Here is a 13,335-nt window from a genome sequence, read left to right as displayed (position 1 = left end):
CATGTGCAGGCCTCTGCACAGTGTTACCTGTCATTTAATCTCCCTGTTACTCATGAGATCTCACAGCTCTCCAGTCAGACCTGAAAGTGACTGTTGAGAGCAGTATTCTATCAGGTACAAACCCTATCATTTCTATTTAAGCCTCCTTTCCATCTTTTGTGAATAGGCTGGCTCACACAGCTCCCAGACTGTAACTTCATTGGTTACTACCTCTTCTGTGAAAATTGTTCTTCACATTCTCTGCTTCCCACCTTCCACCCAATTACAAAGACAGCAGAACCTGTCTTTTTCTCCATGACACTTTCGTTTGCAATGATATGGCCATGGCTTCTGGGTTTTGAAGAAAACACTTCACTCTTGGACTGCAGGTAGTTCCCAAAAGACCTTTAAATGTATGTGACATAAGGAAAAGGTGCACAGTTGGATGATTCTAAAAATCTGGAAATGCCAAAAAAATAAAGCTCCTCATTCTAATTGGTCAAGAAAGCAAAGCATTTAAACAGAAAAGCAGCTGCTCCATCAAACTCATAGTGGTAGCTCCTTTAACTACATTTCGTTCTTGCATGTGACACTCTTGCAATCTTTTCCAGAGTATAGTTAAAACAAGAATATCAAGCAACTGTCAACATCAGGACAGAGGGGAAAAATGTCCTGTTTGACAGGATTATAGCAGTACCTGCATGCAATCCAAAGTACTCTGGTAGCAAGAAGAAAAGCAAAAAGATATAAAACCACATCAGCAATTACACTAGCCAAAAATCAACAATCTGCCAAATATAACCCAACCCTCAGTTTGAATGAAATTGTTTTCTCACCAACTTACAGTGCCTGCCTTGTTCCATACTGAGATTCCCACCACATTCCCACAAGCATCTGCTTGCTAAACAAAAGCCAAATCCCACATACCAAATGCATGAATAAGATAACCATGTACTTTCTGAGGGCCTCCAAATCACAATATGCTTTGAGCCAAATCACAATACGCTTTCAGTGTCAGTGCTAAATTTCAGCCTGTTTTCCAAGCAACCATCCATAAAATCAACAGAATGGGCACTTTGTGTCCAGAGCTTTCCCCAGATCTGAGACAAAGGCGAGCTGGGAATCAAGGCACCGCTCAGAACCTGGCTTTGGCATTGATTTCAAGCAGCTAACAGCCTGCTCAGTCATGCACCCTGCTCCTAACTCAGGGAAAACAAGCAAAGTTAAACCGTTCACCATATTTCCCAACAAAATTCTACACAGGATTCCTAGAATCAGGCTGTCGCTTTTTGCATCTCTGCAGTGCAAAAGGCAGTTGAGAATCTTGTCTCATGTACTTTGGAACCACTACTGAACTCCTTCATTCCCAGGACCACAACCCTCAAGGTTTTCTTTCTAAGACAAGACAGTCCTCCTATCCATGGCATTTCTGCACACAGAAACCATCCCACACCTCTGCTCCACCCCATCATTGTCTTATCACGGAACTACAGAACAGCTGAGGTTGGAAGGCAGCTCTGGAGATTGCCTAGTCCAACTGCCTCAGCTCAAAGCAGGGTCAGCAAGAGCAGGTTGCTGAGAGCTTTGTCTAGTTGAGTTTTGAACATCTCCAAGGAGGGAGACTCCACTTATGACAATCATGTGGCTGAGCTCTTCCAACAGGCAAATGGACCACACTCACTCTTCATTAATATTACATCAAAAAGCAATCCAAACACATGCAGCAATGACAATACACAGTGTAGGCACTCAAAATGCCCTAATTTTGCCCTACACTGATGTTCTGGAATGACTATGATTATAGTCGTTGTTTAAGTGACTGTTGCTCTACATTAAACTAGCTTTTAAGGACAATTTCTCTTTCTTTGGTTCACCTAGTTATTGACTTACAAAGCAACATGAAAGCAAGAATATTTAACTAGTGAAGCTCTTGCAGAAGAACACAACCAGCCCCTCAAGCACAGAACAAAATGACTGTCCCTTTCTTCTTTTGCACAGGTTTAAACCTCAGTAGCTTCTCCAATTCTTCAATGCATTAGTTCAGAAAACATTTAGCAAGCATCAAACCTCTCTTTACTTAAAAGTGTCTAAGAAGCCACCTAAATACCGACTGACCTAAGAGTAGCACCCGTACCAGCTCTGATCCTGTGTACGCAGCCAATAGCAGATGTCCCAGAAAGGATGTGGCAATGGGGCAATATATAACGTCACTTCCACATGATATTCACCCAGACTGCAACAATTTCAGTTCCATCTAGTAGGAGCCCAACACTCTCAGGCTCTACAGTTCAGATACAGGTCAGGCCCCCTTCAAAGGAGATGCTACTTGCAGCCACGGAACAATCTCCTCCATCAGGGACACCCACCATCTCACCCAGCTCTGCCGGGTTCCTAACAGCCACAGAGCTGCTGCACAGCAGTGGACACAGGCAGTTCAGTCTGCCACCTCTGACTGTATGTCACCACTATAGACAGGGCCACGGCCACATTAGCACGAGATCTCACTGTCCAGGTGTTGCACAGTGAGGCATTCTGCTCAGTCTCAGATGGTTTAGTCCTCAGAAAACCTCAGTGGACTGAGAGAACAGAAGCTGCCTCATTTGCCATCACACCTAACTCCACTCTCTGGCAGCCACTAATTCACCACATCAGGTTCCAGGGTTTGTTGCTTTGCCTTTGCAGCTCCAGAAGTCCACAGCTAAGGTTTTCTCCAAAGTCATCCTGAGAAACAGTGAGATAATGAAAGTCAAAACCAAAACAGTGCACATCACATCTGCCAGGCTGCACCATTAAGCTGTCTGCCACCATGACAATTTATATTCTGTGTGGATGTCAGAGCACTCACACAGCTGGTCCCAGCCTAGCAAATGTGATGAGGGAGCTGCCTCAAATGTCATCACTCATTATGCTCAGGCAAAGGCCACACTTCTTTTTTTCCCCTAATAAAAAAGCATGGAGCACATATACACAAAAAGAATTTCAAATCACATGGATGCAAGTATTCTTCCTTCCTTCCTCCCTGCAGATGACTGTGGAAAATAGAGCAGGCAGATCTGAGGCTGGTTACTTAACACATCCCTGAAACAGTTGTTGGGCACAGTCTAAATGAAGTAACCTACCTGAGGACTGAGCAGGCCAGGATTTTATCCCTGAAAACTTTGACCCAAGAGACTACTCTGCCAGCACAACCCATACCTGTTCACAGCAACAACATACTGCATCTGATCAAGACATTAAAGCATTTTGTTCAAGAACCAACAAAACCCAGGGCATCACAAAAGCTGACATTAAGAACAAAAGATACCAAATCTGCAGCCACTAATCCATCTTGTTTTCTTCTGTCTTACCTCTAGAAGCTGTACTGCTCCTTCATGTTCTCTTTTTGCCTCTGCCTGTGCCTAAGAAGAAATAAGAAACGGAGTAAATAAGAAGGCAGCCTACTTAAGTTCACATCTACCTTCATCATCACCTTGATAGACCATTATAGATTTAAAACACTGTACAGACTGAAAGTGTCTTTGGAAGAACAGCAGTGAGAGATCAGAACTGCCACTCATGGTGGGCAGGTACCAGAGTTCACCAGTTTGCTCAGGTACCAGAGTTCACTCAGACACAGACTATTTTCCCTGGTTTACTTTATGCTGTAAACTCACATACACCTCCTTCATACACGACAATTCCAGAGAAACAATGTGCAGCAGTGCCACCACTTTGCAGGGACTCAGAGAACAAAATGTCCTTTCTCTCACACACTACATACCTGCTGCAACCGTCTGACTTCCTCTTGCTTCTCCTGCAGGACTATCAGCGCTTCCTTGTGCTCGACTTCCAGCTGCTGCCTTCGTTCAGCCACATTTCTCATGTGCTGCGGAACAATTCACAGACAGCTGAAGGGCGATATTACTGAAATACTGTCCTGTGTCCTACCATGGGCCATGAAGTCAAAACATGGCCTATATTTCGTGTCATCATTAAACAGAGAAGAAAGTAAGAAATTCTTACCACAAGCCAGAGCAACACAGTCCAAAAAATCCTTAAATGAGTGAAGGCCACCTTATTTCCCCTCCCACCCAAATCCCTGAAACAACCTTTCTAAAGCACCTCTGCCCACTTTGGAAGGCTGTGTTCCAGAATCCTGCAGAAACAGAACTCCCGACAGAAACAGAGATGAAAGAATGGACAAAAATAGTAAAGAGACAACATGTGCCATCCAAAACCAGTGCTGAAGTGTCTGGACAGCCCTTCCAGCCATGTCGATCCTACTGACCTTCAGCACCTGCTCTAGATTCTCCAGCTTGGTTTGGAGTCCTTGATTCGTCTGAATTACTGAATCCCGTTCCTTAGTAACCAAAACAACCTGCAATTTCAGGTCAGCATTCTCAGATTCAACCTGAAAAGAAAGGATTTTCAATTAGCACAAGTAGCCGTAAGTATTCCTTGCATAAATAATGGAGGGCAATTTATTTCTGTATCTCAATAGGTTGTTTTGCAGACCTGCATACCAAAACCATGACCCTCCTCTCCTCTGGCTGTCACTCAAAACAAATATATAAGCATTTGTATCAGCCTTCAACGTGCTGAACACTATTTGCACGTACCACTTCTCCCACTAGACTCATCTCCCCTCACCACTTGCAAGGAGGAAGGGACTGGGATATAAACAGGCTACATACTGAAGAGATACAAAGAAAGCACAGAGGTCTCCATGCTTTTTCAATCCTAGATGGTAGAATTAAACAGAGAACAGTACAGAAAGTTCAGCAGCCTGCTGAAATCATTTTTACCTCCTCCATTTACTACAGGAAATTCCAGCAACGTATTTTGGCTCTAGAGTGCACTATGACTTGATGACTATTAGCAATGCAGACCATCAGAGACAAACATTTCCACTTAGAACAAACAGTTATTAAACACGTGGGAAATCTTATGCATGGTGGCAACGTTGACATGTGGGACAAACAAGTGACTTTCTAACCCTTGTGCACTACATTTGTCCAGAGAAGGAGCTGGAAACCGAAACACATGGAGGATCTTCACTGGAGAACCAACTCTTCCACCATTCTCACGTACAACAACACGTTCCTACAACACAACCCTCGAAGATGCAGCCACCCTCCCCTGAAATCCGCTCTGCAAACCGAACAATGCAAGTATCCTGCCTTTGTTCCCAGACCTGAAGCTTTTGGGTTTTCCATCTGGCAAGGACAGCTCTGAATTGCAGGGGTGGCTTTCTCCCCTGCCTCACCATCAGCCACCAAAAACCCTCTTTGAGGACAACAGAAAATTGTCAGAGGTGACTGCACCGCTTGCAGCAATGGGTTCTGCTCTACTGCAGTGCGTACCCCTCCCCACCAACCACGGTCTGTCCCTGGTTATGAATTCATTAACAAGTTACCACAGGTAAACCAAGTATGAACTTAAGTAAGGACAAAGCATCTCATTCAAGTCTTAAGGAACTTCGTAATAAAAACAGGGCAGTTAACTGCTCTGCTTGCAGTTACCATGGGGTACGCAGACAGAGAGGTATGCAGATGGGCACATGACACTTGATTAGCTTGCAAATTGAAAACCCAGCATGCTAGCAAGTTCTCAGCAAAATTTTACATAAGTTAATGCTCCATCTGACAAAGACACTGATTTTTACCTGTCCTGCCCATCCAGCCCTCTCGTTCAGCTGAAAGTTTTCTTCAGCGAGTCGTGCATTTTCACTTTGTACCTCCTGCAGCTGGATCTCCTGTCCAGAAAGAGGAGGCATTACTACACCAAGGCCCTCAGACTAACTCCCCAAATTAGTCTGCAGAGCAGCTCTACTTGACTGATGGTACAGGATGCTGATGGGATGCTGCTTGAGGGGTGGAAGGCAACAGCGTGCAGCACTGCTCAAGCAGATACCAGCCCTGTGCCAGACGATCTCTTAAGTTTCTTTTCCTGTTTATGTAGCCTCAAAGCCCAGAATGAGAAAGACATTTCCTTGTCTACTTCACAGCTCCAGTGTCACATTATTTACATATTGCTGTCTAGATCTCCATCTCCACCTACAACAGTTCATAAAGTTTCACTGTTGGTCCAAGATTAGAGTCTTCGTGACAAATTTCAGTTAGGGAAGAAAAATTATTTGAAAGAATGATGCTAAAAGAGAGTTCTAGACTTCAAACTCAAGAGTTTTAAATGGTTGACTCTGAAACCAGGATTCAGTCTGGAGTTAAGAAAGCAACACAAGCTAGCTATCGCTCTGCTTTACTGAATACTGTCTGTGAGCAGGCAGGAGACCACGGACATATGGAGACACTGACAGAATTTGTCAGGTCCAGTCCACCTGCAGCAACTTTGTACAATTAGTGGAATTTTAACAGTTCCATAATCACATGACTCCACAGACACACACACACATTTCCCCATCCCAATGTTTCATGGATCATCAAATATTTTCTGGTTATCCCAGGAGCTAATTCCATGCACATGCAGTCTAAGTCCCAGTACTTCAAGGTGAGTTGGTCCCTTCTTCACCTTGAAAAGCTATTGTCTAACACCACACAATGACCCACTCATTCCTTACACAGCCCATTCTAACCCAGACAATGAGGCTGAGCTGTGCACTAGAACTGACCTGACCTGAGATCTGACATAAAACATCTATTCAGAAGGTAAGCACCCCTGGGTGAAACCATACATTGTCATGGTCACTAATGCCTCCAGTGCTGCTCAGCAAAGTAGAAGCAGAAGGAAGAAATCCAGATGCTGCAATATGACCTGCAAAACCTCCATGATATTAAACAGAGGCAAGATTTCATCCAACAAATAAGAAGTGCAAGAAAATGACTGGGTTTGCAGAAATCTTTCAATATTTGTCTGGAGTGCCATCTCCTCAAACTAGCAAAGGCCATGGAGTTTCACCCAGTGATTTGTGTAGTTATATTCAACCCACAGCTAGCTGAAAGACTAAATAAACACTTCCAGCCTCTAGGGCTGGAGCAAAAATTTCTGACACTGTTCAAATTAAGAGAAAGACTGGTCATTCCTTATTAAGATAAACTGAAAAAATCCAAGACAGCCATGCAACAACCTAGCTCCTCTTCCAACATTATGCTCACAACAGTAGGCAACAAGAATATTTACCAGTTCTTTGCATCTTTTATGCTTTTTCCTCACTTCATGCTCAAGGTTTTCACATTTTTTGCGCTTTTTCTTGAGTTCAAATTCCTGCACGAAACAAGCATAAGTAGATCAGCAAGTCCTCATTCTTACAATGTATAAGAAAATCAAGCCCAGCTTCTCAGCCCAAATGCTGTATTAGCTATTTTTATCTTCTTAAGAAAAACTCTTTGTGGCAAACAAACAATATAGAGACCAAGGGAAATTTTTTTTAAAGTGGTAAAACCCAGAAACTTTTCAAGTGAAACAGCTATTCCTCACTTCCCCAGGTGTTTAATCTTCTGGAAACAGTTCTCTGTTTCTCATTTGCATGGATTGTTAGTATCTGTATAGAATAGTATGGGAGGACAGGATGCAGAGGACAAAAACACAGAGTTGTGCAAAATATTTAGTGTGAAACACTAGCTGTGCTATCTTAGCTCCTTTCTAATCCAAGTGACATCTAACAGAGAGCAGACATCTTCTGGTTATGTACCTTTATCTGCAGTTACTCTCTACCACTCTTGGTTCCTCAGATAGGGAAGAGCTGCTAAACCTCACTGCAAACTGTCCTAGTTTGCTGGAATAATTCACAAAGGACATATTCCTCACATGACATCTGTCCTAGGTCAGTCATCTCTGTTCCCAGTTCAAATAAGACTAAACCAAACACAGCACAGAATCTACTGGTGTGTTTCTCTCTCATTTTAGTGTGACACAGTTCCCCTCCAGCCCAATACCTGGAGCTGCCATCCAGCAACACTCTCCATGCAGATGGCCTGTGTTTTCCTACCAATTCCCCAAGCTTCCCACTTTTGCAGAGCAGCTGCACCTAAGAAGACTTCAGTTCCCACAAGCTCTGCCTGGATTGCACGGGTGAAAACCCCAAGAAAAAGTAAAGCACTCCTTTACCCAAAAAACAGGTTCACAACTCACCAGCTGCTGTATCTGCTGGCTGCTCTCTTGGTCTGTTACTGCATTTTTGGGAGGGAAATTTTCATGTCCTTCAGAGGCAGGTCCCAGCGGTTGCACACCTGGTTCCACCTGTAAAGCAAGTAAGATGCCAGCGAGCTCAGGGACAGCCAGGACTAGAGAGCACATCGTGCAAGGGACAAGAGGCTCTCCTGGCAGTACTGGCTGGGAGAGCAACGCTCCACAGGAAAGCCCCCGCTCCCTGAACTGCACCACTGAACATGGAGAAAGGTGAACACCATGCCAGGGATCTCTTGGCCACCAGAGACCTGTGCTGGGGATCTTCTGGGGCCCAGTGACAAACAATCCAGCTTGACTAAAACACTCACATGCAACAGTGAGCTCCAGAAAGCTCTCAGATCTCAGCTCCCATTTGTGCCTCATCTAAGGTTTCAATGAGAGGCATCAGCAACATCTCTCATGGCCCTCTCCAAAGCAATAAAATTAACAAGGAAGACAGTCAGAAGGGAGAACACAACACTCATAAACATCAGAAAGTATAAATCAGTGAAGATGTCAGAATCTAAAGGCAGGGAGAACAGACAAAAAATACCAAGAAATGGAGCATCCCACCTCAGCTGGTAGCCAAGAAGTGAAATGGCAGCAGATGTGCTATGGCTTATTGTGCCACCATCAAAACAGATGAAAGGAGACACTTTTCTGTACACAAGTTTCTCATAAAATGCCTTTTAATTTGGGCTACAAACACACCTTCAATCTTCTGAATTTGCACTCTCTACTGATAATCTGACTGCCTAGAGTAATCCCTGATAGCAGTGCAAGCCCTGAGGTAAAGAGAAGAAAGAAGGCTTTGCTAATGTTTTAAACACTGAATTTAAAGTTATTTTTGATAAGTGGATTTTAGGGATAGGAGATCTTTAGGATCATCAAAGCCACCTTGTACAGAGAGCAAGCGGCAGGAATTTGTGACTCCATCTCAGCCCTTATCCTCCAGTTGACTTCTCATCAGGTGGAATTTCTCATTTTGCTTTGAACACCTACAGTACCGAGGGTTCTACATTACTAAGTCTGAGCTCCATTTACAGTCAGCCATTAGGACAGTGTCTAAGCACTATACCTAAAACATTTCTTTTACCCGTTTTAGGCTTGAAACCCTGGTTTTAACTATGCCTGTATTCATGGCTCCACTGCTGAAAGCCAGGAAACCCTAAGAAACTACACTCAAGCCCAGGTTATCAAGGTTTTCAGATTTTCTGGTACAAGGAAAATCCTGAAACCACCATCCCTCAGCATGGCTCAGGGCTTCCCTACCACTCATGGTAGGGAACCCATGCCCACTTGGGAGTGTGGCAGTCTGAGCACCAACCCACAGCTGGAAATCTTGAGATCTTCCACGCGAGCCACAGTACCTTATAAGCCCCAGCCCTTGGGAGCTTTCAGACATGCTGTGAAACCAGCATTTAACTTTGGAATATCCATGAGTAAATGTTTCTGAGAGTTTTTTTTTTTAAACCACCTGGCACATACTAAGTTTCAAATCTGTATTTCACACATCCCCTTCAAAATTATGCTTCCTCACAGACTGCAAATGTTCCATTTTAGTCAACTTTAATGAAATCAGGTCCCCAGGAATGCTAGTGGATGCCAGCTAAGGGGTTAGATACTCACTGTCCCAGTACAATGTACCATGCTTCACCAGTCACACTCTCTTGCAAATAGATATGCAAGGCAAATTTGCTGCTTTGTGCTCATTTCCTAGCAAAAAGCTAAACAAAATTATGACACTCCTAATTACAGACAATGTACAAAAATTACAAAATTACAAATTTGCCCACATGGACCTAATTTCCACCCAAGAACAAAGATGTGCCCCTAGCCACATGCTCATATACTGTTGTTTTTACAGAGAACCCAGACTCATCACCATATTAAACAACTGATAAACGGGACTGGCACACATCACAAAGAGAGCTGCAACCTGGAGCTGTGCCACCTCATTCACAGCCAGGACTGGAAGATAGTCAATGAATGAGCCAGGTGCACAGAATCTGTTCAACCATACAGTTACAAATCACTGTAGAACCATTTTCACTTTAGAATCCCTTTCCACCCCCAGTGCTATCCACCTGGGCTGCACTGACCTTGGCAGAGATCCTGATGGAGAGAGGGATGGGGCTGTACAACTGATCAGCATCCCCAGGCTGTGCCAACTAAAGCCAAATATATAACAGGCACGGAAATACCTGTGCTTCTGACCAGAAAGTACGCAACAGACTAAATTAAAAATGTTGCAGCTTTTCTAGAAACCTCTGCCCTAGACACCCAGAAACCATCATCACAATCCTGCCCCAAAAGAATCACACCAGCACCTTCCAACCAACCACGGCCCATTTCCTCAGCCATGCCAGGGCAGCCCTGTGCAGTGTCAGGCAGAGCAGGACCAGGAAGCTGATGCAGGTTTCAGGACAAGGCAGGAGGAAGGCTGTGTCTGCTTGGTTGTTTTTAACTCAGATCCACCACGTCCCACTGCTCAACATGAGTTGCACTGACACAAGTGAAGGGGAAGTGGGAAGAAGCAGTGGTGAACAGGAGGCTGTTTAAGTCAGCATCATCACTGAAAGAAATCCCTGCTAAATTACGATTTGTCACTACAGAGATAAGCATCACTCAACCCCCTAAATAAAGTAGAAAAATCAGAAGAACAGAGAAATTGGATTTTCCAAGGATACTTAAAGGAGAAGATTGCTCTTTATACTCTGAAGAAGTTCTTTGAAAACTGGGGAATACTGCCCTGACGCCCTGTGCTGGGGAACAGGATAGAAAAGCAAAGTAATTTCTTTTAATTATGACAACTGTGATTACTGCCCTGAGAGCCGACTTCATCCTCAGCATGGCACAACACGACTGCACCCAAATGAATACAGCCTGCTGAGCTCGGGGTGTTCTGTCATACAAGTTTCAGGTAAGAGACTAGCAACAGCCTCCCTGCTCCCCCTTCACTACCATTGTTGGCCTTAGTGTTGTTGCTATTTATCAGACATAAAATCTTTTGACAGACTCTCCTGAATCAGAGAAATAAAGAGCATCCATGAGAAAGGCCATAATACATGTTACTGTTTGACAGAATCTACATGGTCAGCTAAAAACCAAGGTAGGGAAGGGCCATTCAAGGAAGACAAGGGCAGAGGAGAGGGAAAGAAAAAACAAATAAACAAAAAAAAAGATAAGTCATCTGTGCATCTTGCTTCATCATGGAGGAATCTGGGGGGTGAGGGGCCACCAGGGCAGAAATCTCAAACTAGGAAGAACAGAGATAAGGATCAAACTGAACTGTCTATAAGAACTGTGGAAGCCAACAAAAAAAACAGTAATAAATCATAAGATCAGACAATATTCACCCAAGGGTTTGAAAACCCCCTTCGTCACAAACTTAATCTATTTTCAGCAGTAACTGAACCAAGACATGCAGGGTGTCAATTCTCTGACACTGCTTTAATACGAAACAAGTGAAAGGTGGCAAATGTCAAGTTTTAGCAGTATTGCAGTAGAGATCTGCAGAAACACAGACCACTACATTTGACACCTGTTCCAGACAAACTGATAGAAGTTGTAACAGAGATTAAGCAAATACATAATAAAATAAAAAACAAACAAACAAACATATATTGCGAGGAAAACCCCGCACTCACAAATCTGTAAAGACTTCTTCTAAGGTGTCAGCAATCAAAGAGGTGAGGGAGATCCAGTAGGTACAATCTGCTTGGATGCTCTGAACACACTCAGCTACAGTGCTTTGAAAGGCTTCTGCAGACACTGAGCCACCACAGCATGAGGGGGAAGATTTGTCCTGGGTAAATATCTAGTAAAAATGAGAGGACTAAAAGAGAGGCAGCAGGAACCGTGCTCTCCAAGTACAGATGTAGCAATGAGACAAGTGGTGAAGAGGGCCTCGTGACACTGAGGGATCACAGAGGGCCATCAGAGAAATGATATTTTAATAGAACCCGGTGCTTAGACAAAAAGGCAAAGAGATCTCTTGGGAAAGGAAGAGAAAACTTCATTATGCCACTGTATGAACCAACAGTGTCTGGAATAGTGTGTGCAGTGCTGCTTCCCCCAACACAAAAATGACAGACATAATGTACAAAAGAAGGAGACAAGGACAATTAATACTGAATAATGGAAGAGGCTAGAAAGAAACAGACAAAAACGGCTGAAGGAGAGGGGCCTATAAACTCACGAGTGACTTGGAAAAGCCAAACAAGAAATGAGTATTCAACACATCTTCTGTAAGAGCTGGGGGCCAGAATGACAGCAGCTGGTGGGAGTTTGGAAGGAAGATGAGCAGCCCGTCCTCACACAGCCCACAGATGTGAAGCCCTGCCCTGGCACCACAGCTACTGAAAACTCTGGGAAGGAACCGGGTGAACCCACACAAGACCAACCCTCCGGGAGCCAGCGAACGCCGCGGTGCTGCCTCTGGCTCGGGAAACCCAGACGCCGCCGGAGCTGGGGGGCACCGGCCTCACGCACCCCCCGCCTGCCAGCCCGGCCTGCGGGAGCCCCGGAGGCCTCTGCCGGCCCCTCACCCCCGGCCCGGCCCCAGCTCCCATGCCGGTGCGTCCTGGCCGGAGGCGCCCACCAGGCCTGGCCCAGGCCTCGGCCCCCCCGGCGGGCTGAGCCCCTGGGCCGGCCCCCGCCCTCTCACCGCCGCTTCCACCTTCTGCGCGGAGGAGTTGGCCGCCGAGCGCGGAGGCGAAGCTCCGCTGCCCTACCCCGCAGGCAGCGGAGGCCTCGGCGGGCCCGGCCCGGCGGCCCGGGAGCGGCTCGGCCCCGCCGCCGGAGAGGCGCTTCCCCCGCGGCGCCTCGGGCCCGTCCGCCCCGGCCCTCGGCGGAACCGGCGCCGCAGCCGCCCCCGGCCCGGCCCGGCGAGGGGCGCCGCGGGAGGGCCCGGCCTTACCTGCCGGCTGCGCGGGCCGCCAGCGGGGAGGCGGCGCCCGGAGGCGGCCTGGATTTGCCGGGCCGTACCACTGCGGCCGCGGAGGGGCGGACGGGCCCGGGCCGGGCCCAAACCGCGGGGCCGGGGCCCGGGAGGCGGGCAGGCCGCGGCCCTGCTCCCCAGCGCGGCCTGCGCGGGAGGCCCGGCCCGCCCCGGGGCTTCGCCCTGGCTGGGGCCGATGCGCCGGGGGATGGGGATGGGGGTCACGGAGCAGCAGGCCTCCCCGACACCGCGGCCGTGGGGCTGCATCGCCCACCCGCAGCGAGCCAACCGGACCTTTGCAAACACCAAAA

At 46.3% G+C, this 13,335-nt stretch overlaps 1 protein-coding gene across 8 annotated transcripts in view; it reads right to left on the bottom strand.

The window, feature by feature from the left end:
- The window catches only part of TSPOAP1 (TSPO associated protein 1), a 71,728-nt gene that overhangs the window by 37,678 nt on the left and 20,715 nt on the right, over positions 1 to 13,335 (bottom strand). For 7 of the 8 annotated variants that reach the window (XR_012634879.1, XM_074923188.1, XM_074923190.1 and 4 more), the window contains 7 exons: positions 8,047 to 8,154; positions 7,096 to 7,179; positions 5,624 to 5,713; positions 4,247 to 4,369; positions 3,740 to 3,844; positions 3,327 to 3,377; positions 677 to 697 (listed from right to left, as the gene is read on the bottom strand). Coding sequence is in view for 7 of the 8 variants with exons in the window: in XM_074923188.1 (XP_074779289.1) it covers positions 677 to 697; positions 3,327 to 3,377; positions 3,740 to 3,844; positions 4,247 to 4,369; positions 5,624 to 5,713; positions 7,096 to 7,179; positions 8,047 to 8,154 (582 nt within the window). In the remaining variant the exon portion in view is untranslated. The remainder of the gene's footprint in view (positions 1 to 676; positions 698 to 3,326; positions 3,378 to 3,739; positions 3,845 to 4,246; positions 4,370 to 5,623; positions 5,714 to 7,095; positions 7,180 to 8,046; positions 8,155 to 13,335) is intronic. The other variant, XM_074923189.1, reaches the window with a different exon arrangement.

This window comes from Athene noctua, chromosome 19 (genome assembly GCF_965140245.1).
Source record: "Athene noctua chromosome 19, bAthNoc1.hap1.1, whole genome shotgun sequence".
Taxonomy (NCBI): Eukaryota; Metazoa; Chordata; class Aves; order Strigiformes; family Strigidae; genus Athene; species Athene noctua.
Note: the sequence above shows the minus strand (reverse complement) of the source record. Positions and strands in the feature narration are given on the sequence as shown.